The following is a 23,902-nucleotide window of genomic DNA, read 5'->3' on the forward strand; positions in this document are numbered from 1 at the left end:
GCTAATGGATGTTTTCTTCCCATAGTTCATCTCCTCAATCATCACCTCTCCTTTCATCCCATCCCACCTGGCCAGAGGAGAAGTCTCCCAGATGAACAGCCTGATTTTTGTTGTCCGAAGTGTCAGTACCAGGCCCCAGATATCGACACCCTGCAGATCCATGTCATGGAGTGTATCGAGTGATTCCTGTTCCACCTGCCCCGCCATACCCCACGCTTGCTTTCACTTGCCCAGCCCTTCTTGATACAACATTAGTGATCTCCACTTGATTGTAAGCTTAAGAGAGATGGTGGAATGGCCATCTTTCACCTAGTTTGCTCTTTGCCCGACCTGGCTTGCCGTACCTCATGTTGTGTCGAGACCTTTCTGGAGCAGGAGCATCATAGGCTTGAAGATCTAGAATTGGAAGCCATCCAATTTATCCCTTGCCCCCTTTTACAGAGGCAAAACTGCAGTCAAGTTACACAAGTAATGACCGTCATCAGAGAGAGGGTTTGAATCCTGCGCCACCACCGCCCAGTTTGGTCACCTGTTGGAACAGGGGAAGCTGGAGCGGGGTTGTAGATGCTACTGCCGGCCCCTCCTTGGGTGTTCCCTTAGACTGGGAGGGCCCCTTGACCCTAGCTCATGGGGAGAGAATTCCCAGTATTTATTAAGGCACAGCTGGCGCCAGCCTCCCCTAGTTACCATCTTTTAAGGTTTGACCCAAGGTCACGTGCTCGCTCTCATTGGAGCCCTTCAGTACTCTTGAGGCTTGGGTATTTTTTTCCCCATTTTACACACACGGGGACACTGAAGTTCAGAAGAGGCTAATCCTCATATTTGGACCCAGGTCTTGCTGACTTGAGGTCTAGCAGTCCCTCCCCATAGAGATCAATCAGTTACACTTTAGTCCACGCTCGGGAAACCTATGTGTTCAATACCAAAGATTTCCATCCGGGTTCTAGCACTTTTGGCCCACATGAGCTTCTTTCTTGCTGCATTCACTTTTAAAACGTGCCTTGTCTTGATTTTGATGCTTAAACTTTGTACCAAGTGTACTGGGAATTAATGTGAGATTATCGAACATGAGGACCGGCCACTTTTTCCTGCAGCTTAGAACTTAAAGAGATTGAGTTCGGCTACATGGTCCTCACTTCTGCCTGTGCTAGACTCAATTTCCCTTTTTCCCTGCTGAAAGCCCATTGGCTTTTAGGCCAACAGGGTGAATCGGTCTGTCGAAGCAGAATTCTTGACCCAATGCTTTGGTATAAATTCGCACAACACTGAAATGGAAAATGAAAATTCAGCCCGCCTCTTTTTACCAGGTCTGGCTTTTAAAGGGTTACATCCCTCCAGTTGTCGAACTGGTTTTTAAGGGGAAAAAAGCGGGACAGTGCTGGGTCCTCGTCCTGCTTCCAGTGCTTATTTCCCAATCTCACAAACGGCCTCACTTGATTTGGTGGTGAAATCCCCACACTGGGTGTTCTTATGCCGATCCACTCTGGCTAGTTCTACTGCTGTCTAAAGACACTTTGCTACCTCCGCCCAGTGGCCTTGTCACATTTGAGATGCCTGTTTCTTTGTAGGATCCCCTGCTGTCCCTCCCCCCCCCCCCCAGCGACTGTTAGTGTGATCACAGAAAATCATCTATTTGTGAAAATCCATTAAATGAACTTTCATTTCATCAAGTGAACTTTCAGTCTCTTAAGTGCCAGGGCCGCGCAGAAAGAATTTGGACAGACACTGAGAAATGAACGTTTTTATTAAGTTATCAGGAATCTCTAGCTTAAGATACATAAATTTAGCAACACCAAAGTCTGGGCTCTGAGAAATGTGCTCCGCTTCTTCCAGCCCTGCAAGGGGGGTTAATGGGAGAAGCATCAAAAATAGAGCCCAGACCTGTGCTGGTGCACGGTCTGCTTCCTTCTTCTGGCCAAGCTGCTCAATTCTTGGCCGGAAGGGAAAGAATGAATAGCTTCAGGGGAGGGGGGGAACACCCCATAAATAATTCCTGAGTACACCCTGTCTCCCATTACTGGTTTAGCAGAGTTTTGTTTCAGCGTTACTGACTAACAATCTAAGTGGTTGTCAAAGTGTCCCTTATCTTCAATAAATCACGTCATTTCTTGTGTGAATCTGTCCAACCAAGTCTTCTCCAGGAACCCAGCCAGAAAACCTTCTAGAGAGGGGAAATGGGGCTGGACTGGACCATAAAGTAGAAAACATGAAACTCATGGAAAAGCAACTAGTTTTCTTTCTGGTTGCATTAGAACAAGTAGCTCACCTAAGCAGGTTTCTTTGGAAATTCACTTCCCCTTCCCCAAACAAGTCACTAAGTAGTTGTCATTAGTGATTCTTTCCCAAGGTCCAAACCAGCAGGCCACTTCACAGAACGGGCTCGGGGCTGGTGGTGGAGTTGTCGTGATGAAGAGTGGCTCCCCGGGGCATGACTTCGATAATGCGCGGCTTGTCGATGATGCGAGCAGTCTGATTGCCTTTTTCCACGATGCCGATAATCCACGCTTGGTGACCCTCTCCATATTTGGGAGACTTGATTTCAGCACAGAAGCGAGCTGCTTGTTCTCGAGGCAGGCAGATCAGCAGCCCCCCTGTAAAAGAGCCCATGTCACTCAGGGCTATGGCTGCCGAGCCAGGCGGGGTTTCAGCCTCACTCTTTTATTTTTTAGCCTGGCCACTTGCTTTGGATGGCACAGCTACACTTTTACACAGAACTGCTGTCACCACAGCCCTTGTGCATGCCCTGGCCCTCAAAAGGTAAAGGCTTTTCCCACCATGGCCACCGGATCCAGCCGTCTCCGAGACCACACCTGAAGCTGTTTAGTCAGATGCCCTTTGGCTTCTGCCCAGGGGAAGCCATCATCAGTGCCTAATTTGATGCCATAGAGGGTAGGAGAAACGCTAAGGCACCCCTCTAACTGGAACTGAGAAAGGGGGCCTCTGGGGCTGGACTCTACTTCAGAAGCTCACGGGAGATAGAAAGGTTTTGCTGTGGTGAGGGAAAGGGGAAAATGACATCTGGCTCTGAGACCACGAAAGCACAAGAGTTTTTCTTTTATCACCCACCTGAGGTTTCTGATGATGTCCCTTGGAGAAGCCCAAAACGCCCACTGGCCTTACTGACGGCGGCCATCTTGGCAATAATGGGCAGATTATGAATGACAAAGGACACTTCATTCCTCTGTTGTTTTGCAAGATTCTGTGCGTGTCCCAGGATTCCAAAGCCAGTGATATCAGTGGCCGCGTGGGCGTTAAATGTGTGCATTAATGCTGCAGCTGCAAGGAAGAGATTGAAAAACTGGAAATAGCTGTCACATAACTCGCTTGACAACACTTTTAAATTGAAATTTCTGATAGCTAGCCCTGTATGCCCTTGAAAGGTTATGGATTAGCCTGGGAAATCCTGTTCACAGCTGTACCTCGGATTTCCCTCCATGATGGCCATTTGACTATCACCTTGGCTAATTTAATGGTGTAACTCAAGAAGCCTTAATTTCACTGCACTTACTTTGCTCGAGACAAAAGGGAAAGCAGCTCTAGGAGTTCCCAATCTAATGGTGGAGACATCAACAACCAGGTACAAACTAAGTAATAGGCCCAGGGTCAAATCCAAACTTGAGCCCAGTGGCGGAGTCTGCCACCCCTGATAGAGAGGACTTGGAGTAATCTCAGAGGGAGGGGAAAAGGAGAGGGGGGAGAAGGAAGGAGAGTGTCCTAGGCATAGGGGACATAGTAAAAAAGCAAAAGAAAAACAAATTACAACAAAATCCCAAGTTGGCAAGTGCTTTCTTCAAGAGCTAACAAGGAGGCCACTATCACTGGGTTGGAGAGAAGAGACTGGTGTGAGAAACTTGCAAAGGTAGGAAGGTGCTGGGTTGCCCCGGACGTTAAAAGCCAAGCAGGATTTTCCATTTGATCCTGGAAGTTGTAAGGAGTAAGGAAGGCCTGGTCACACCTGGGCTCTGGGAAGGTCACAGGCCGTAGGTGGAGCCCTCCGTGGCTGCAGCCATGACCCAGGCAAGAGATGATCACCCCCAAGGAGAGCCTGCACCAGGCAGAAGAGAAGATGTCAGGGAGGTGGAATGGGCAGGATTGGTGACTGATGGGATAAGAGGCTGCCACTTAAGTTTTGAATGGGGGGTGGGGGGGACTGTCAGCAGTCAAAGGAGAAGTTCAGGAGAGGGGAGGGTTTAAGGGGAGCTTTGAATCCAAATGTCTGAGACATTCCAGTTGAAGATCTGAGACTGGAGGTCAGGAGACAAGTTACAGCTGTTAAAGGAGCTCTGAGAATCATATGCCCAGAGGCAACTGAGTCCTGGAAGCTGATGAGCTCATCAAGGAAGGGAAGGAAAAGGGAAGGGGCCCAGAACAGCCTTGAACCTCCTAGTCAGCAGGTGTGACCAGGACGGCAAGCCAGGCAGTGGTCAGGAGGAGAACCGGGAGACGGCGACGTCACCAAAAGAGCGAGCATCCAGAAATGTGATAGTGTCAGAGATCGAGACAGAAGGGAACTAACAGGCCATTGGATTTGTCAACTAGAGAAGTCTCTGGTAACTCTGGAGATGGGAACTTTAGTTGACTCAAATTAGGGCATCTATTTTAGACAGAAGACCTTTGCCATAAAAGGGAGGAGAGAGAAAGGGCATTTCAGAGGATGTCTGTAGGCAGCAGGAAGCGGCTGGTAGAGGAGAGGCTGACAATTAGTGGAAGTAGGGATGATAGGACAAGCTGGAATCACTTGTGCACATAGAAGGCTCTGGTCAAGAACCATCTCTTGGTGAAGGAAGGGATGATGGGAGAAAGCATCTGAGTGACAGGAGGCGAGGAAAGGAGACGATGGAGCCCTTGGCTCAAATTTTGGACAAGAGTCCAAATTCTCATGGCAAAGCCAAGAAAAATGCATTTTTTTCCGGCTTAAGGGAGAAAAGTCCATGGACACTGGGTATGGGGTCTGGCCAGGAATATGTGAGAAGCACTCCAGCACCTAGGGATGCGGAGAAGGCTGAGATAAAGCACTGGGCAGGAAGTACCAAGGCGCAAAGGGATCCCTGCCCTTGTGCTAAGGATGCCACCAAGCAACTGTTTCCCATTATCCAGTTGTGGGTCCCACAGCCAAAGGGAGAAGAGTAAGCCCCACAAGTATGGGTGCCAGCTAGGTACCGAAGAAGCAACAAGTTCCTGTAGCAGCTGTGTGCCAGAAGCAGAGCAGCGACTCACTGAGAGCCTTTGTACATAAGGCTGCACTGGAATAACCAGGGTCACAGAGTCCCAGACCCAAGGGACCCCAGCAGTGAAGTCTCTGAACCTCTCAGTGAGTTAGCAGCTGGCCACTAAAATTCAAGCACTCATACATCAGGAGCTCGGAACTGGGGCCTCCAAGTAGGAGGGTAGCAACCGCCCTCTCCCTAAATCACTTGAGTCTGGGAGCTTCAGACAATCATGAAAGTGGTACTAGGCTATAAGAGAGCAGAGGGTAGGCCAGACATCTCCCCCGCTGGCCAAGTTCCCGGAGTCCTCACATTTTCTGTTGCTCACTCTCTTCCTTGATGTGGTCTTCTCCCACTCTTCTCTCCTCTCTCTCTGCTCCTCCCATCTCCTTTGCTGGCTGTTCCTCCAGATCTCCCCCTCTAACTGTGGGTGTCCCTCAGGGTTCCATCTCGGGCCCCCTTCTCCCCTCCCTCCCACTTCACTTGGGGACCCGTCAGCTCCCACCTCTATGCTTGAGGAGTCTCCCATCTCCACCTCCAACCTCACCTCTTCGGCTGCCTCAGACAGCTGTGTCTACAACAGAAGCAGGATCTTCCTTCCCTCCTTCCTTATTACTGCAGGGGGCAGCTGCGCACCCCTAGTCCCCCAGGCTCACCACCTAGGACTCTTCTCCATCTCTCAGCTCAGCCTCCCGTTCCTCCAGCATCCAAGCTGTTGCCAACGTCTATTCCACGTCTGGAGAACCTCCCCAATAGATCCCTTTCTCTTCTCTGGCACTGCCCCTACTCCGGTACAGGTCTTACCACCTCACACTTGGATTATTCCAATAGGGGGTGGCAGCTTCTGCCGCCGCCTCAAGTCTCTCCCCACTCCAGTCCATGCTGTTCGCCCAGGAAAGCCATCTTCTAACACACAGGTCTGATTACACCATCCCCCGCCCTGGCAGACAGCTTCCTGTGGCTTCCAGGAGCAAATATAGATCCTGATGGACACTCAAAGCTCCTCCTCCTCTCCTAGTCTTCTCCTACTTCCTGACACACTCTTGGATACAGTGACCCTGGCCTAGAGGCTCCTCCACCATGAGCCTCGGGCTTTGGCTCTGGACATTCTCTGGCTGGCCTCAGAGCCTAGAACGCTCTGCTCCCATGACTGACTTCCCTGGCTTCCTTAAGCCCCAATTAAACCCCCTCCTTCACGAATCTTCCTTAGTCCTGCTTCATTTTAGTGCCTTCTCTCTTTTATTCTGTACACAGCCTGTTTTGTCTATTTTGGGGGCATGTTGCATTCTCCACTACATGGCAAGCTCGAGGGCAGAGACCGTCTTTGTCTCTTTTTGTACCCCCAACGCTCAGTACCATACTGGCACACAGCAAGCACTTAATACATGTTTACTTAATTGAAATTATAAAAAAAAATCCTACAAATGGATCTCATCTCAGTTTTCCTAGCTCTAAAAAGGGGACGGCATTATACTTTGGAAGTGCTTTGAGGTCTGAATTAGGATTCTGGGATGGGACAGAAAAAGAAACTAATGTTTCTTTTAACGTAATGTTAATGTAGACATGGAGGTCTCCTAGTTCCTTAGTTGTGTGCTGGCCAATTTTCTTGGCATCCCTGAGCCCACTGCCTCATCTGTTAAAAAAAAAAAATACTGCCCAAGGCCTCCCTTATGAAGCTAGAAGGGAAGCGCTCCAATGCTTACAGAATTGTGAAGGCCCTTACCAGTTCTATTCAGCATAGCCATGTTAAACATTGCTTCCTGATAGGCTAGCTCCACTTCTTCTCTGGACACCACCAGCTTTATTTTATTCCATTTCTCTGGCTGGAAAAGAAAGACAGTATCATCTCCGGAGTGAAAGTGTTCGATTTCCCCCATGGCATGAGCCGCATGGGACCATTCTGGTCTTTCTACGCTCGAGGATGACCCCCACGTCCTTAATCCCATAAAGGCATGCTGACGCAGCCAGGATGCCAGGAGCTGCCAGCTATTCAGTTTGGGGCTGGGTGGGCTGAGCCAAGGGCCAAGAAGGCCTGAGCAGATTACGCAGGCGGCTTCTTAACTGCCAACTCAAATTCCCTGCATTGTTTTGGAGGGGTTGTCCCAAAGTGCCAAAATCACGAGCAAATTTTCTTATGCCAGTGATTAAACCAACACTAGTCGGTCCTCCCTTTAAGCAAGAAAAGGGGCAGAGCAGATTGCTACATGCCTAGGCCGACGGCTACAGTGGCAAACAGGACACGATCTGGACTCATTATTTCTGAGGATTCCTCATCTCGGTTCTCAGGATGAACAGAACCGATTTTTCACTGTCAGGAAGGCTGAGGTCCCAGAGGCAGTATCTTTTTTCAGGGGGAGGGAGGCTGGAACAAGGACAAAATCAGAATCCTGGGCCAAAGCCCCAATGGGGATTTGTTTTTCTCTATCCTTGTGTTTACTGTCAAGTTAGCAGGCCTCTTCCAATGCCGGGGTTCCTCAGTGGCATTGCCATGCACTGGAAGAAGCGACAAGCAAGAAGGGGGTAAATTCCAGGCTCTGGCTTCATCTCTGTTGCCTTTAACAGTCTTTCTGTGAAGTTGTGAGCCGTAAACCATGGGGACAAAGCCAGGGAGACACAGTATACTTCCAAGAAGTTCAGAGACTATTTGGCTTCATGCTCTGATCACAATTATCAGTTGAGTTCGTGGCTTTGGGGCTGCTGAATCCTAGGCTGCTTGCCTCTCTGACCTTAAGGGAGGTGAGAATGGTGGTATTCTGTAGCCCAATGCAAATACTTCCTAAAACAAATCACAAAACTTCTAGAAGTGTGCTGTGTTTGGCTTTGTCCCCATGGCTAGGTCATTACTAGAGGCTTATGGTTCAAAACTTCACAGATTCATTGTCTGCTTTTGTATTTTTGTTCTCTTGGATGTTAATACACCAGCTCTTCGTCAGGGAGGCCAACTCGGGTTCCCCATGCTTACGTTATCCAGCCACTGGTGGGCATTGACAGCGACCTGTGTCCCTAGCGGTTTGGTCAACACGAGCACATCCCCAGGAACCGCATTGTCTGGCCTGAAAAAGAAAGCGCAGCTTTGCTTCAGGGATACTGCAGTGGCTAGCCTAGCGCAGCGCTTTATATCGCTGTAGCTAAGGGAACAAATGAAGGAATTTACAGGAATCTACAGAGGCCCTATGGGATTGAGTTGCAGTCAAGCTCTATATGAAAGTGCTGCCACCAGGGTAGTGAGCACCCGTGACTCCCCTTCCACCAGCAAAAGATGTACTAGATAAGCTCCTTTGGAAGCAGAGGAGCTAGAATATGAACCGTGAGTCTGAGATTGATCTCTAGAAAAAGAAAGGAGCAACTGCACACCAAAAGAAAAAGACAAGGGGCCCTTGAAGCCCAGAAAGCCTGAATTCTTCATGCAAGGCTACAAAATACTGCCTGTTTGCTTTCTGCCTCTGACAACAAAGCGACCCACAAGGCTCCGGCTTGCTCTTGTCAGTTCAATTCCAATAATGATGAAAAAGTCCAGGGAGGATCCATGGGCGTGACTTCTGAAAAAAAAAAGCCCTCAAGACAAGCCCTTATCCTGCCCCAGCCTGTGCTGGAAATGGCAATATAATAATAGCTAACATTTACACTGTGCCTACTATGTGCCAGGCACGTAGTGCCTAAGTGCTTTGATCTCCTCTGACCTTCACAACAAGCCTGAGAGGTAGATGCTGTCAGTATCCCCATTTTACAGATGAGGAAACAGAATTGAAGTCAACTGCCCAGGATGACACACAACTAGCGAGTGTCTGAGGTCAGATTTGAACTTCGACTCCAAGCCCGAGTTCTCTGTACGGTGGTGCCTATTGGCCGCTGCCTAGAAGGTCGAGAGCAACAGTGTCTACAAAGAGATTCCTAGTAACGCCCCTGTGAGGTTGACATCTCTCAAGAACTTGAAGCTCTATAAAGTTCTTTACAGATAGGGTCTCACTGGAGGCAGCTGCTACTATAATAATCTCCATTTTCCAAACGAGGAAACTGAACCTGACAGAAGCTAAACAACTTGCTGAGGTAGAATCTGAATCCAGATGTTCTTCATGCTATCTTCTCACTGAAACAAAGCAAAGGGGCCATAAGAGGAAGGCTCTGCGGGCCTCAGAGCTCTGGGAGGTACTGGAAGGAAGCTACAAAGACAGCTTGTTACCAAAGTGGTAAAGAATTCATTTTCTTCTTTCTACTTAGGTGGTTAATGATCTAGAAAGGAAAGCAGAACTTAAAAAATGGAAGAGGGGCTACATGACTGCCGGAGTTCCTTTTGGCTCTCAATTCTAGAATAAACAAATTTCTGGATGTCTACTCACATGATGAACTCATTAGGCTGACAAACCACAGTGGCGACACCTCCGATGATAATCCAAGGATTTATCACAGTATGTCCCCCCGTCACCGAGGTTCCTCCTTCCTCGGCAGCGTCCCGAAAGCCTCTGACCATCAGGGGCATGATCTTTTCTCGTTCCTGGAAGAAAAGTTCATCAGATTGACCCTCCCACGGGGAATATCTTCTCCCTTTCCTGTGCCTTGCTAACTATAACCGGCTCTGTCCCAATGTCTCTTTCACAAAGCTTCAGGCTATCTCTGCCACCGACACTACCACTCAAGGCCTGGTGACAGCCGTCTTGACATAGTGAACTGTTTTCTCTCTCTCTCATGCTGCCAATTTCACATGGGTTTCCACCTCAGTTACCCAGTGGGCCTATAAACACCAAGGGGTGCTACAAGCGAGGAACCCCTCTTCACCATGGTTGTACCTCTCCCCAAGGGCCTCCCACAAAGAAGACATTTACCAAACAGCTGATTGCAAACTCTGCTATGGCCTTCCCTACAGTCAACAATAGTGACCCCCTGGGCTGGTACTGGGGAATAAAGGAAAAAGGGAAAAATCACTGCCCTCAAGGAGCTTTCTTTTCACTGGCATAGCAGCAAATATACAAGCTGTCACATATTCAAAACAAAACAAGGGTACGGAAGAGCTCTTGGGCCTCACCCTTGAGATTTGGGACATGGGTACTTGGTAGCACACGTCAAGTGGGGAGGAACCTGGAGAAAACTAACAAGTTTAGGTTACACACCCCAAAAAATGTCTTTCTCATTGAAAAATCATAGGCATACAGACAGAGCTGGGAGAGAGCTGAGAATTCAGACTCCAACCCCCTCATTTTACATATTAAAAAACCTCGAGACCCAGAAACATCAAGTGATTTGTGCAGCGAGTACATTTCTCACGTGCAATCCAATGCCAGGTCTTTCCAATGGCAAATCCAGAGCCTTGGCTGTGGATCACAGTTCCCCCTTCAAATCACCGTAATCCTTTGGCCAGGAGTAAAGTTTTAACAAAGCTGTACTTTACAAAATCAGTTTCAATCAAAGGGCTTCTCTTTACGTTAAAAGTCTTTTTTGAGTCTTTTCTTAAAAACAGGAGGATCCTAACAGTTTAAAAAGGTGAATCAATTACTCAGCTAGTACATGGGGTCAAAGTACCATCTCCTTGTGGATCTTAACACTTAGCCAAGAACAGGCCATGCTTTCCAATGATCCGTGACCTTGGTCCTGCCCACTTCTTGGCAACGTCTCCTTCCCTTTTAGCCCTTACCTCCTCGCTCATCTTTTGGCTGACGCTGAGGAGCATCAGCATGTTATCACAATCAGTAATGCCCATGGCATAGAGGTCACTGAGCACGTTGGCACAGGCAATCCGTCCCTGGAAAGGAAGCACCTGGTCAGCTAGGAGGCAGGGCATGTGGTACGCATCTGATAAGTTCCGCTATATAAGGTGACTATTAAAAAAGCATTTGCAATCCCAGGCTAGTCCTGCAAACTGTTGGCCCTCTATGGGGCGGTAATGGGCATAAAGAGTTAGACCAAACCCTGGAATCACTGAGGCTGGCCCCCTTGTTTTATAGAGAAAGGAAGTTAACCTAGGTCAGACAGTAAGCCGTTTACTGAAGTCTAGGCCCCATGGCTCCCAATTCTCAGGCTTGTGTTGTTTCTCTCCATCACCCAGCTTGTAGGCAGGTGAAGACCTGAAAAATAGAGAATGGTCCAACCATTCCAGACAGCAGGTTGGAACTAGGCCCAAAGGGCTATAAAACTACACACTCTTTGGTCCAGCAATGCTACCGCTCGGTCTGCATGCCAAAGAGATCGATGAAAAGGGAAAGGAAGCCATAGGGATAAAAATAGTCATGGAGGCTCTATTTGTGGGCAAAGAATGGGAAATTCAGAGGTTGCCCATCAACTGGAAAATGAATGGAATGGAATCCTATTGTGGTCTAAGAAATAAGGAGTGTGATGATTTCAGAAAACCCTGGAAAACGAGCCAAATCAGAAGGACGACACACTAGCAGTAGTATTGTACCACTATTCAACTCAGCTGTTCTGGTTGAGATGATCCAGGATTCTCAGATGAAAAACGTTCTCTCCTTCAGAGAGAGGGGATGGACTTTGGGTGCTGACTGAAGCATATTACTCATTTTTTAAATTGTTCTTGCTTCTCCATCTCCCCCCCACCCCGATAGCTAATGCAGAAAGGTTCTGCATGACTTCACATGCATAATGAGTGCTGTATGGAAGGAGAGAATTTAAAATTCCACGCCACACCGAGAGCAACGGGGGGGCGGAGGGGTCCCGTGAGGTGGTGTGTTTTGAGTTGCTAGCCTAAGCCCATTTGGGGCCTGGCCAGGGTGACTGCTAGAGGCCCCCCCCCTTAAGGCTCCCTGGCAGAAGTGGGTTGTTGTTCTTCACACTTACCATCATGTAGGGGTCCTCGACCAAAGGATAAAAGAAGTCTGTGGTTTGCACAAGGGAGAGACCTCCGTGTCTCAAGGGAATCACGCAGGAATCCATTCCTATCCCTACACAGGAGAGAAGCAATTTCAACACCAGGAGCTAAACCTCCTTCAATGGACTGCTGGCCATTCCAGGCCTAATCCAAATCTCCTGCATTTCCTTCTCTACTACGTCCTCCTTGCTTCCAAGACTAAGGCTCTCGCCCATTCCTCCTGCTCCATGACGGTTTCCACAAATAAGCCTTTGGTATTATGACGGCTGTCCTGAACTAGGGCAAAAGATCAGTGTCCAAGGTTGGCCTCCCTGTCCCTTCTGTACTGTCCATTTCGAGGCTAGCTAAAGAGGCTAAGAGCCCAGTATGTTCTCCGGGCCAGAATGGGGGACACAGTCTCGCAGGAATCCCGTCCGATGCCCTTTTCAGGATTTAGGAAATCGGAGCTCAGGAGTTCCTTTAAACACAATGAGTGATACTTGATGTGAAGGTTGAGCTGGTAAAGCTGGCTGTTTTCCTTAGGCCAAAAAGAGCATTACCACACCTATAACCAGGCAAGTCAGAGGACCATGTAGGAGGGCCTCATTTTTACAGCTTGCAAGGTTAGCCTGAGCAGCTTTTCCCATAGAAACCAATTCTATAAAACGAAATACAATCCTCGGCCCCGTGGCATTGCAAGCCTGGCTTGAGCGCAAGAACAAAAAGTAGAGTTAAAGGGTTGTTGTCTCTTCCTCGGGGCCTACTGTTCTATATACACTCAAATAAAAAATCCTGGTTTTGCCATTAAATAAAATGTATAAATTAAGGCATGATTTTTTAAAAAAGCAAAAAAAGCTGGGCAAATAATGTAGCTCACTCCCTGAATCCAAACTCTTCTTAATCAGGGCCTTCCCTCGGAATTCTTTCCAATTTATTCTCTCTAGTTACATATTTATTTGCATGTTGCCACCCCCCCCCATTTGGTTGTGAGAGCATGGATACCCCCCTGGTTTAGCATTGAGCCTGCCACAAAAGTCGGTGCTGAATGTTTGACAAAATGCATTTTATGAGGCTCAGATTTTCAAGCTGGAAGGGACCTTGGAGATCATGGAGTCCAATTATGTTATTTTCGGCAGGAAGACACAGGCCCAGGACAGCTCACTGGCTTCTCAAAGGTCCCAAGCTCTGTCCTGCTTCGTCTCTGGTGCTTGGCCCTTCCCTGACTCTTCAAAGTAGGGGGGAATCCCTGGCTTTGTGCGCCATCTCTGCAGCACCCCAAGCACGGGTTACTTACTGCCTTCTAAATGCGCTCCCTTCCACACCCGAACTGCCACTGCCACGAAGGCTTTGGTTTACTCATTAATTTGATCTACGTAACACAGGCCTGGCCTCTTTCTGCAGTCTTCCTTTGGAAGGCCTTGGGTTATGGGACTTAGAGCAGGTGCTATTTCAGAACTCGTTCCCGGGCCCCTCAGTTGAGGAGACCCAAGCCTCCAGGTTAAAAGAGGCTGTAACACAGGCAAGAGAAGGAGAGCCTCATTCACCTCCAGTGCTGTTCAGTTCTGTCGCACTCTTTCGTGACCTAATTTGGGTTTTCTGGGCAAAGACACTGGTGTGGTTTCTCTGGCTCACTGTACAGGTGAGGAAACTGAGGCACGAGAGGTAAAGTGACTTGCCCAGGGTCACACAGCTAGGACATGTCTGAGGCCAGATTTGATCTTAGATTCTCTTGCCTCCAAGGTCTGCTGCCCCTCCCCCCAGGCAGCTGGAACCTGCCTTCAAATCCAGCGCTCCTTCCAGAAAGCCGTCTCCCCCTGGGGGAGCTTTGCTGCAACCCAGCTATGGAGGCAAGCGCATTTCCCTCAGGGGACTGGAACTTTACTCAACCAAGGGAATGAGGGGTTAGCTTCCACAGGTCACGTCCGCGCAGGAAGCAAGCGCTGGGGGCATCGGGAGAGACAAGTCGAGCATCACTCTCTTTCACGAATTTAAGCCAGGAAACGAGGGTAGCGAGTGCGGGTCCTGGGTTCCAATCCCGCCTCTGCCCCCTAGTCCCTAGCTAAGTGGAGGCAAGTTTGGGATTTCTCCTCCCCAACGCCTCAGTTTCCTCCTGTCAAATGGAGCCGGGCCCTTATCACCTCAGGCCTGGGAATCTATAGAACGCCACAATTTGGAACCCAACCAAGGCGGCTTTTTCCGAGGGGGCGCTATCCCAAGCCCGGGGGAGGCGGGGGCGCCCGGGGGAGAGTACCAGGATGGTCTTCCCGCCCTCCCCTCTAGGGCCATCTGGAACGCCCTTCCACCTCTTCCTCCCTCCCCCTTTCCCCTCCCCTCCCCTCTCCCACTTCTTTCCTCCTCTCCCCCTCCCTCTCCCCTCCCCCCTCCCCCCTCCTCCCGCCACGCGCCCCTTCTCACCAAGGGCCCGGGAAGCGTGACCCGAGCCGTCGGCCACGGCCCCGGCCCCGGGCCCGCCATCGCCTCCTTCGGCCGCGGGTCGGAGCTCGGGCTCCGGGAGCGCGGGGGGCCGCGCCAGTCCCGCCAGGAGGGTGAGCAGCGCCTCCTGCGGGACCTTGCAGCCTCAGCCCTTGAGCTCCGAGTAGCCGGTGAGGCGCCAGCTCGGGCTCAGCCCCAGCGCCTGCGGCTCGAAGGGCCGGTAGGCGCCGGGGGAACGCGAGCCCGCGCCCTCGGCCGCCGGCAGTGGCAGCGGCTGCAGCGGCAGCAGCGGAGGCTGGGGGGGCGGCACGCCTGCCATGGCGCCTGCTCAGTCTGGAGACGGCGGGCTAGCGTCTCGCCTCTCGCGAGGAGAGCCGGCAACTGGTGCCCGGGGAGAGCTGCGAGGAAGCCCGGCGCCCGGCTCGCGCCCCGCTCGCTGCGTCACGGCGCCGCCCCTCGCGTCACCGTCCCGCCCGCTGCGTCCTTCTCCGCCCCGCGGAAACAGCCAATCAGGAACGGACTTCGAAGGTGGCTCCCAGGAGGCCTTGCCCGGTCGAGGTCGTCGAGCCTGAGACCTCCGACCTCTTGGCGTTTCGGTCTTCTCCGGCCAAATGAGGGCGTTGGGCTCGCGCTTTTACCCTCGCTTTCCTTTCGGTTCTCTCCGACGCGGGTCCCCGGGCCTCTCCTACGCGGGCGACTTGCGTGGTGGCACTTTTGCGCATGCTCCTCGGGACTGGCCTCGGGGCTAGCCTCCCCACCCCCCCCCACCCCCTTCACCTGGCTCTATTTTGTGTTTATAAAGGGGAAGCGCATTCGGGAACGTGGCCCAGGCGCTGTGATAGACGCGTCTGCAAATAGGAGCCTCCCGACCCTCCTGGGAGCTAGAAGCTCTCGTCAACTCCATTTTACAGTTAAGAAAACTGAGGCCGACAGTGGCTGACTAGTAAGCGCTTGAGATTGCATTCAAACAGGTCTTGCTGCAGCCTGAGTGGACACGATGAGGAAACCCCATGAGGTTTTCTTTGGTTATCTTTCTGACTCCCACATCTAGTACTGTGCCTGGTACAGACTTGGCGCTTAATAAATGTTTGTGGCCTGTCAGCTAAGTTGTCGATGATCCACATTTTAGGAAACGAGAGAAGTGAATTCTTGATGAGCTCTTTTTTGCCCTTGGATGTGGTCTAGCTAACTTCAGCCTTAGTTTCCTGATCAGTAAAATGGAGCCAATCGTTCCGGTGCTTCCCTAACCCAGCAGGGCTGCTGCAAGGCCCAAAGGAGGGAGCGGATGTAAAACATTTGGCAAACTTGAAGAACCACTTCCCCTTCCCTCCCTCTTCCTCGGCTAGTCCTTCCTTCTTTCCTCACTTCCTCCCTGGATCCAGAGGGCCCGTCATCTCCCCTTTAGCCAGCAGCCCCATTTTGAAAGTAGAGCCAGAAGACCTGTGCCCTTTGTTACATCCTGCAGCTTCCAAATGATGTGTGGGCGCTCTGTTCTGGGCAGAAAACTGGGAAAGGGCCTTAAGATGCTTTCTAGCACTTGAGATGGGACCTGTAGCCAGGGCAGCACTCCGAGCACACCAAAGCCAAGAGGGCTGATCCCAGAGGTTAAGCCGGCCTTAGGGGTTTGTCGGCTTTGGTGGGGTCGCTGCAATATTTGGTCTGCTTCTCCAAAGCTGAGGCTCCTCATTTGTTATCGGTTCATCAAAGAGCGAGCCAGTCGGAGGGATGCTAACCAAGCTCATCAGAGACCAAAGGATGAAATTAGATTCAATCTAGTTTCTAATGAATATCTACAGGTCCCTGACAGTATAACACGTCTCAGCCCTTGAATGAATGACCAAAGCATTTATGAAGCACTTACTTATGAGCAAAGCATTGCCATTAGAAGTTAGTCAGTCCCCTTTCTCCAGGAGCTCACAATCTACTGGGCAATACGACACGTAGGGAAGATTCCAGTTACAAGTCCGCTGCAAAAGTCCCATGGGCTTTAGGGTGCCGTGGCCAAGCAGCTGCCTAAGTCTTTTCTTACAATGTTATTTCCACTTATAAAATATCAGTTTTTGTGTTGACCCATTGGCCAGGGTCAAGGACTTTGCCTTCTGAGTCTTAAGTGGCTGTGGCTGCAGCCCCCTAGGAACAGTGGGGCCAGGCTATATCTCCAAGGGGCTGCTTCCCAGGAGGACGGCTCATGACACTGGTTGGGAGCACTCCCAAGGCGCTTGGTGGCAGGGCCTGGGTCCTGGAATGTGCCATCAAAATATTCAGAAATTCCTTAATAGGTAATTTCTGCTAATGATACTTCCGCGCCTGCAGAGGCATTTTAGTAAGCAGTTTGTCACCTGCTCAGAATACTGCCTCATGGCACACAAAAATCAGTGGATCCTGAGCAACATTTTCCAAAATGGATAGGCTTGGCATTAACAGACTGAGTACAGTTGGAATTTTACAGCACTCAAAGGACAAGGTCAAGATAACAGATAACAGAAGGGGGAGTTCTACCGCAGATAAAACAATAAAAGGATCAGCAAATCGTCGGGGATTTAACTGGAATTTGCCGAGTAAGAACTAACTAGATAGCCACGAGGCTACAGCTGATGCCTCAGCTTAATTTTGCACACTTTGGCTAATTGATGTGACTAGTTATCTTAATGAAATGGTGTTCATAAAGACAATACAGAAATATTCTCAAACTTCCCTCTGGATGCCTTAAAAAAAGTCTTTTTTTTTTGTTTTTGTTTTTTGTTTTTGTTTTTTTTTTTTTTTTTGACAAGCATTGGAACAAGTATTGAGTACAAGTATTGGGAAGCATTCAATATAAAAATAATACGGTAGCAATTAGTAGCATTCCTTTGGCCCAGGCCATTTTGGGCAACCAACCTTAAATGTTCCAGTTACATATTCTTTCATGCTTAAGCTTCAAAGATTCTTCCCTGACTCCCCAGAGCGGTTCAGGTGCTGGGGAAATGTTAAAAGTTTGGTCAGACATATGGGAGCAACATTTAATGTCTCTTCATTTAAATAATAGATTTCTCATCCTATTGTTTGGGGGTTAGCTATCTCTGGAAGTCATCTGCTTCTGGGAAATATTTTCCTTTGGAAATTCTGTGTTATGCAGACACATTCAGAGACATAGATCTGGGAAGCAACATCCTGGAGTCCTTCATTGGGGTGTCAGTTGTTAACAATGTTTGAAATGGATCTTGTTCTTAGGGAAGTTTTGGAGAGGTATTCTCCTAGTAGGTCTACTTCCTAGTCATTTGGAGAAGTTCTCTAGAAAATGCTGATTAAAGCTGCTAGTGATGAAACAGCATAATTCAGTAGGTATTGCCCAAATCTAATGACATTCCAGGGATTAGTTCATGGGGAAAAAGCCAGTTCAAACCTTATAAAATTATCCTTATAAGCACTAGAGCTATTGGTCAATTGTCCTTTGTACTTGAACAGGACCAAAATGACATCACTATGTTAGAGTCAAGTTACGGTGGGTCAAACTGGCTGCTCAGATAAACATGAGCTCAGAATGCTCTGCCACAGGTCACACACAAATAACCCCTCTGAACATTTGGGGTGGCTCCTTCTCTAACTGTGCATCTCAAGTTTCTTCTGGGCTAATTCAATTCTGCTTTGCTCCCACAGCACAGCCCCTTCTCTGATGAGGGCACCCCCTGCTGGGTGGTCCTGCGCCAGTGTCTCCCATGTCACACAATCGATTCTAGAGTTCTTAATGAGACCTTGAGAGAATCCTTGTATTGCTTTTTTCTGACCACTCCATAAAATAATCTTTTGTGGCAAGCTTACATACGAAGAATATCAATGGACAATACCATCTATAGGCCAAAGGAAGAATCAGACTTTGTAAACTAATTTGCCCAGGGATACTTTATCTGGTCATCCTGAGGATTACAAATATTTTTCTTCTCTTTTCCAAATGCGTATATAATGTATCTGCTTCCACGTATAACTGTAAAAATTTCTTGACAATGAAAAACAATTCTATATGTGAGAACCTCACTCCAACTTGAGACTTTATCAATGACCACTAAAACATATCCAAAGATGGTTACTAAAACATATCCAAGTCTTACTACTAAAACATATCCAAAGCCTATGTATTTAGACATTTGAATGGATAGATGTCTGACTGTTCAGAGGACCCAAAAGAAATTTTGTAATTCTCTTTTATTATTGCTGTTATGCCTTCGTGTCCAACTTTTTGTGACCCCATTTGGGGTTTTCTTGGCAAAGATACTGCAATGGTTGGCCATTTCCTTCTATAAATCATTTTGCAGATGAGGGAGGAAAAGGGTAGAATGGCTTGCCCAGAGTGTCTGAACCAGATTTGAAGAGCAGTCTTCCTGACTCCAAGCCCAGTGCTCTCTTCACTGTACCACCTACCTTCCTTGTGAGATATTAGTTTTGTCCATTTTTTTAAAGGAGAGATGATAGGGTGCAGTTTCCAGGAGAACTATAGCAGTAATCCTGAGGCCTCAGACCTTAGGAGTGCTAGTATTCTAACAATCTGTTTGTCAATGATCCTAAAGTCTCCTGGCCTTAGGAATTCTCTAGTATAGTCCTATAAACATTGCTGACTGCCAGATAAATCTGTTGATCAGTGAAACGGGTTTCTGAAACAACTGGTGAAGGGCACACCAGAGTACTCCTCAGTTCTACCTCTAAGCCATAAAATTAGCGTATCAGTGACATGAAGAATCAAATCTCTGTCTTTTCCTATAAATTGATCTTGTTGCTCCTGATTCTTTGCTAAATTCTTTTGGAATTGGCATTACACTTATAATAAACTTTGCCCCTTGACTTGGAGGTGGGTTCAAGCCTGCAAATTCTTTTGAGACACCTTGCGACACTGGTCTGCAACTCCAACCTTTTGGGGTCTCTTTTTGAATCTCAAAAGGGGAACTTGTACTAGATTACCTCTAAGGTTCATTCCAGTTAGTGGATGGAAAACTGCATCTGGAAAAAAAGAAAATAGGGTTTCAAGTGCTAGCTTTGTCCTCCTATGTGCCTCTGGAGAAGTCATTTCATTCTTAGTTTCAGTTTCCTTCCTTGTGAAATATGGATAATGACTAATTATATACTTCAAAGGGTTTAAGAAAACTTCGTTATTAAGGATGGGGTGAACCCTGAAACCATGTCCCCTTTAATCTGTAAAAGAAGGGAGATTCGAGGTCTCAAGCTCTCCAGTGGGAAAAACATATCTTCCCAGACAAGCCCTTCCCAATTTAAGTGGCTTCATTCAATTGGAGATCTTGGTCAAATCACCCCCCCCCCCCATTGAAACAGAGATCTTTTTGGGGGTGGCCAAGATCCCCTTCAGGGGGTTCCCAGACCCTGGGAAAGGCCTTCAAACCCCCAGTTAAGTGGTTTTATTCAATTGGAGATCTCTGTCTGATGGTCCTTTACTGCTTAGCCCAGACAGCTTCCAGCCCCAGGCCAACATTTTGCCCATACAACCAGGGGTCTGTTAAACACACCGCCAAATTCCTCATTAGGAATTTGCCCACTAAGACAGCTCCTTCTTAGTGAACAACTTTCCTTTTCTGCCATTCAGACTTTTGGGGTTCCCGAATTGTCTGACCAGAGGGGATTCCCATCTCAATTCTCACACCTCTCCACTACCACTAGCACTGCATCATTATCGTTTCAAAATGTGCGTTATTCATGTATTGGTCAACCTGCCATCTGGGGGAGGGGAGGAGAGGAAAAGTTGGAACAAAAGGTTTTGTAACTGTCAATGCCGAAAAATTACCCGTGTATATATCTTGTAAATAAAAAGCTATAATAATGTTTTTTAAAAATGTGAGTTATTGTAGATTTTAAAAACCTTAATAATGAGACTCATTTTAAAAAAATGTGTATTTATGGTCAGCACTAAGGTTTAGATAACCAGTGACTAATTACTAATGTGTAATTCATGATTTGGATCTTCCTCACCCCCCCCCCCCCCTCCCCATTTGTCTCTGGTCATACTTTCTCAGTGAGGTAGTCCAAGGAGAAATATGGGGTTCTGTTCTTTTTGTGCAAGAGATTGAAAATGATTGAAAAAGAGTCCTACCTAAAAATATGCATGTGACTCAAGGGTGTTTCCTAATGGCTCATAATACTGAGGCTGACATCATGGCCCTAGATAGAGCTATTAAGATTTTATGCAGAGAAAAACTAGGCTTTAGTCAAAGAAAATACCTTAACCATTCCTACAGATAATTCCTTGCATTTGTATAGAATTATAAATTCCATGTGATACAAAATACAATGGAAAGATGCATGGTGAGTGTAAGCAGTAATAAAAGATAGCATTTATATAATAAATAGCTGAATCAGTTCACAACTCCACTAACAATGTATCAGTGTCCCAGTTTTCCCATATCCCCAGAGGTGATAGGTCAACTAAGGGTCTTCCTGACTCTAAGTCCAACCTATATCTCTATGTATTAGACATTGTATTGCCTAATGACTTTCACTGTGGAAGTGGTATAGGTGATACTGCAGCCACTTGGGACCAGAAAAGGAAGTGGGTCAATGATGCATCGAGACTGAGAGAGAACATGCAAGTTAAACAGACACAGCAATACATTCAGTTTAGTCAAGCCAGCAGTAAGAACTGATGAAAAGGTATGAAAAAATACAATGAAGTCTGAGATTCACCAAAATGAAGATTGTATCAACATGAATTTAACCTCTTGAAGGCCTCAGCTTGTTCAGCTGTAAAATGGACTAAATTTAGTGTTGAAAAAGGCAACATTAAGTCATGTATGTGGGAGTTTTTAGCAGTCTTTATGTTGGTGAATCTCTTGACTAAATTGCGTATATTTTTTCCTACCCTTACTCCAGGCAAGACTTTACTACTCAACACACATTCAATGGCAAAGGCCAAAGGAAGCACTTTTTTTTTTTTTTTAATCTACTAAGAGCAGGAGACAGACTGTACTTTTCAGCTATCTCTGAAGAATGTGTTACATAGTCAAATTTGGGAGCACATTCTGAATCTTGATTGTATATTCCTTACATAAAGATCCAACAATACCCTTCGATTGGTCCTTCAGAATTTTATCTGAGTATGCTATACTCAGATGTTTCCATGTTGCAAATTCATTTCAAAACTCTTCTCTTGGTAAATGTCACAACCAAATAGGATTCTGCCAAACTGAATTCATGCTACAATTCCAGCTATTTTCCAATATCAACAAGAATATTTAAAGAGCTGAAATAAAACTTAAGAAGGTGAGACATCTCAATTAATCATAACAAATGTATCTTTAAATAGTGTTCCCACTTTTGATGTGGTTACTAGCAGTGCAGAGTTGTGGGAACCCCTCTTTGGTTGGCGCAGATCCAACATGAGAGAATTCATGAACCCGAAGTTAGACTGGCAAAAGGAAGTTTATTGGCACTGAGAAGGCAGCTTTTGCTAGGAGACTGACTTCTTCAGTGGCAAGGTCCTGCCAGAGAGATAAAGGTCCTAGCAGAGAAATCCTGGAAGAGAGATAAAGAGGAGTTAACGCTGAGAAGAGAATGTCTTCACAGTGGGCAGGAATCCTGGCAGACAGCTATGCCAAAGAGAGGTCCCTTAGCATGGCAGGGTTCCTGCTTTTAGACCTCTGCAAATTATGTGTGTTTTTATAAGGAAATCTGAGACTGAAGTTTCAATTGAATGAGACGCCTTCAATATTGTCACTGCCCCCAAGGCCTAGATGAGACCACTTACTGGGAGTGGTCCTGAGCCAATTTTCAGCTCAACAGAGGTCCATAGAAATATCAAGTCTAGATCTCCAGCTAAATGAGACCACTTAAGTTCTGGCTAAGTAGGAGTGGTCCTGGACTCAACTCAATAGAGGGTGCAGCTAGTCCCACCAAGATAGCAGAATGACACCACTTTATCTTGATTCCCTGAGGTGGGCTTTTCCCAGAGGAGAGTTCAAGGAGAGTTTCTTTCCCTCCCTCCCCCCCAAAGTCAGGACAGTTTCAGGGTTCCCCCGTCAATTTTATAGGCACAGAAATCTTCCTATTGTCCTTTGGTCTCAAAAAGATCCAAAAGTTCCTGAAACTTTCTTTTCCTTTTCCCTATGGACTTTGATTAAAGTCTGTCTACTAATTCCACGCTTTTCTTCTTATTTTCTCAGATCCTCACATTTGACTATTTCCCATTCATATCTCAAATCATTCTCATAATTAATTTCCTTCATTTGCAAAATCTCTCCTTTGCAAATTTGCACTATACCAATCAAGCTGAAATTGTCCAGTTTTCTCTGAAATCAAAATGGAAGCTCCCTGGAGATTAAAGGGAAGAATTCCAAAGTTTTGAGAAAGATACACCTCAGTCTGCAAGTTATGCAACATGCCTATCTTGAAGAAAATCTCCATTATCTTGAGAGATTTCCTGACCCCCAAACCTACTAGGCTATTTCATCAGCTTTAAGACACATTTTCATGAATATTTAGTGCATGGTTAACACATTTCCTTTTGGTTAATTTCTGCAAAGAGGAAACCTTCCTCTTAGTTCGTTGCTCTGCCTTACCTTCTTTCATTACACTCCCAATTTTACCAAGATTAGGATGAAAGAAAAAAAGTCCCCAGACTTTCCTGCCAGTTCTTGAAAGTGTTCTTCCACTTATGTTCAGCCAGAGGGGCAGTGGAAGTCCATGGGTTGCCGGAAGGAGAGGGCAGCATCAGAACTGCAATCACAACTATCAGGAGTGAGAGTTGAGCTTTATGTCTGATTTTAACCAGACTCAATCTGTTTGACTCTTCAATTTTCAAGACAGGGCTGTAATTACAAATGGCAATCAGAAAGACAAATTAACCTGAAAGTGGCAAGTTTTTTCTGACCCTTAAATGTAAAATTGAGGTTTATGTCAGATTTGTTTTCTTTTAACCTAAACTGATTACTGACCAGTCAAAGCAGAGTTTTCTGTCTGAATTTAGACAGGGAGGGGAGCCAAGAAAATGCAGTAATTACAAATGCCAAGCAGCCAAACAAGTCAAGTAGGCCAAAGACTTTTTTTGTTTTTTATTTGACCGTGGAAAGCCAAACAATGCAGACAAGTCACACCAGCTTGTCTCTTGATTTTCTAAAAAGAACAGCAATTATTAGCGTTTTCCTGTTCAGAAATTTCCATAGGCAAAATTTGATGTGGGTACACTAGACAGCTTCTGGGTCAGAAGACTTGATCTTTCTTTATTACATGGTCCATCAAGGTGATATAAAAATACTCAGAAATTCATTGCTAGGTACCAATCATATTTATCAATCTGAAAAGGCATTTTAGTCATTGGTTTATTATATGCTTGGAGCATAATTCCATGACACACAAAAACCACTGGGTTTCAAATAACATATTCAGCAACCTTATATCGTTTTTATTTCTGTTAGTAGGATGAGTACATTTGGAATGTTATAGAAGGCAAAGGAGAATGTAAGAAGTGTACATACCACAGTGGATGGGGAAAATCTAT

General features: G+C 47.1%; 2 protein-coding genes across 7 annotated transcripts in view; one reads left to right on the forward strand and one right to left on the reverse strand.

Moving 5' to 3' along the window:
- IKBKG (inhibitor of nuclear factor kappa B kinase regulatory subunit gamma) overlaps positions 1–1,666 on the forward strand; it is a 39,292-nt gene extending 37,626 nt beyond the window's left edge. For all 6 annotated transcript variants that reach the window (XM_074277072.1, XM_074277075.1, XM_074277074.1 and 3 more), the window contains exon 14: positions 26–1,666. In XM_074277072.1, coding sequence (XP_074133173.1) covers positions 26–183 — 158 coding nt within the window. In that variant the 3' untranslated portion in view covers positions 184–1,666. The remainder of the gene's footprint in view (positions 1–25) is intronic.
- Positions 1,667–1,726: 60 nt separating this feature from the next.
- LOC141548300 (selenide, water dikinase 2-like) lies at positions 1,727–14,884 on the reverse strand. Its single transcript, XM_074277079.1, has 8 exons — positions 14,416–14,884; positions 11,991–12,094; positions 10,834–10,941; positions 9,545–9,699; positions 8,170–8,260; positions 6,931–7,030; positions 3,067–3,276; positions 1,727–2,591 (listed from the first exon to the last, which is right to left on the reverse strand). Exons 1-8 carry the CDS (start codon positions 14,750–14,752, stop codon positions 2,368–2,370), a joined length of 1,329 nt encoding a protein of 442 aa, XP_074133180.1. The 5' UTR covers positions 14,753–14,884; the 3' UTR covers positions 1,727–2,367.
- Positions 14,885–23,902: the final 9,018 nt, after the last annotated feature.

Source organism: Sminthopsis crassicaudata, chromosome X (genome assembly GCF_048593235.1).
Source record: "Sminthopsis crassicaudata isolate SCR6 chromosome X, ASM4859323v1, whole genome shotgun sequence".
Lineage (NCBI taxonomy): Eukaryota > Metazoa > Chordata > Mammalia > Dasyuromorphia > Dasyuridae > Sminthopsis > Sminthopsis crassicaudata.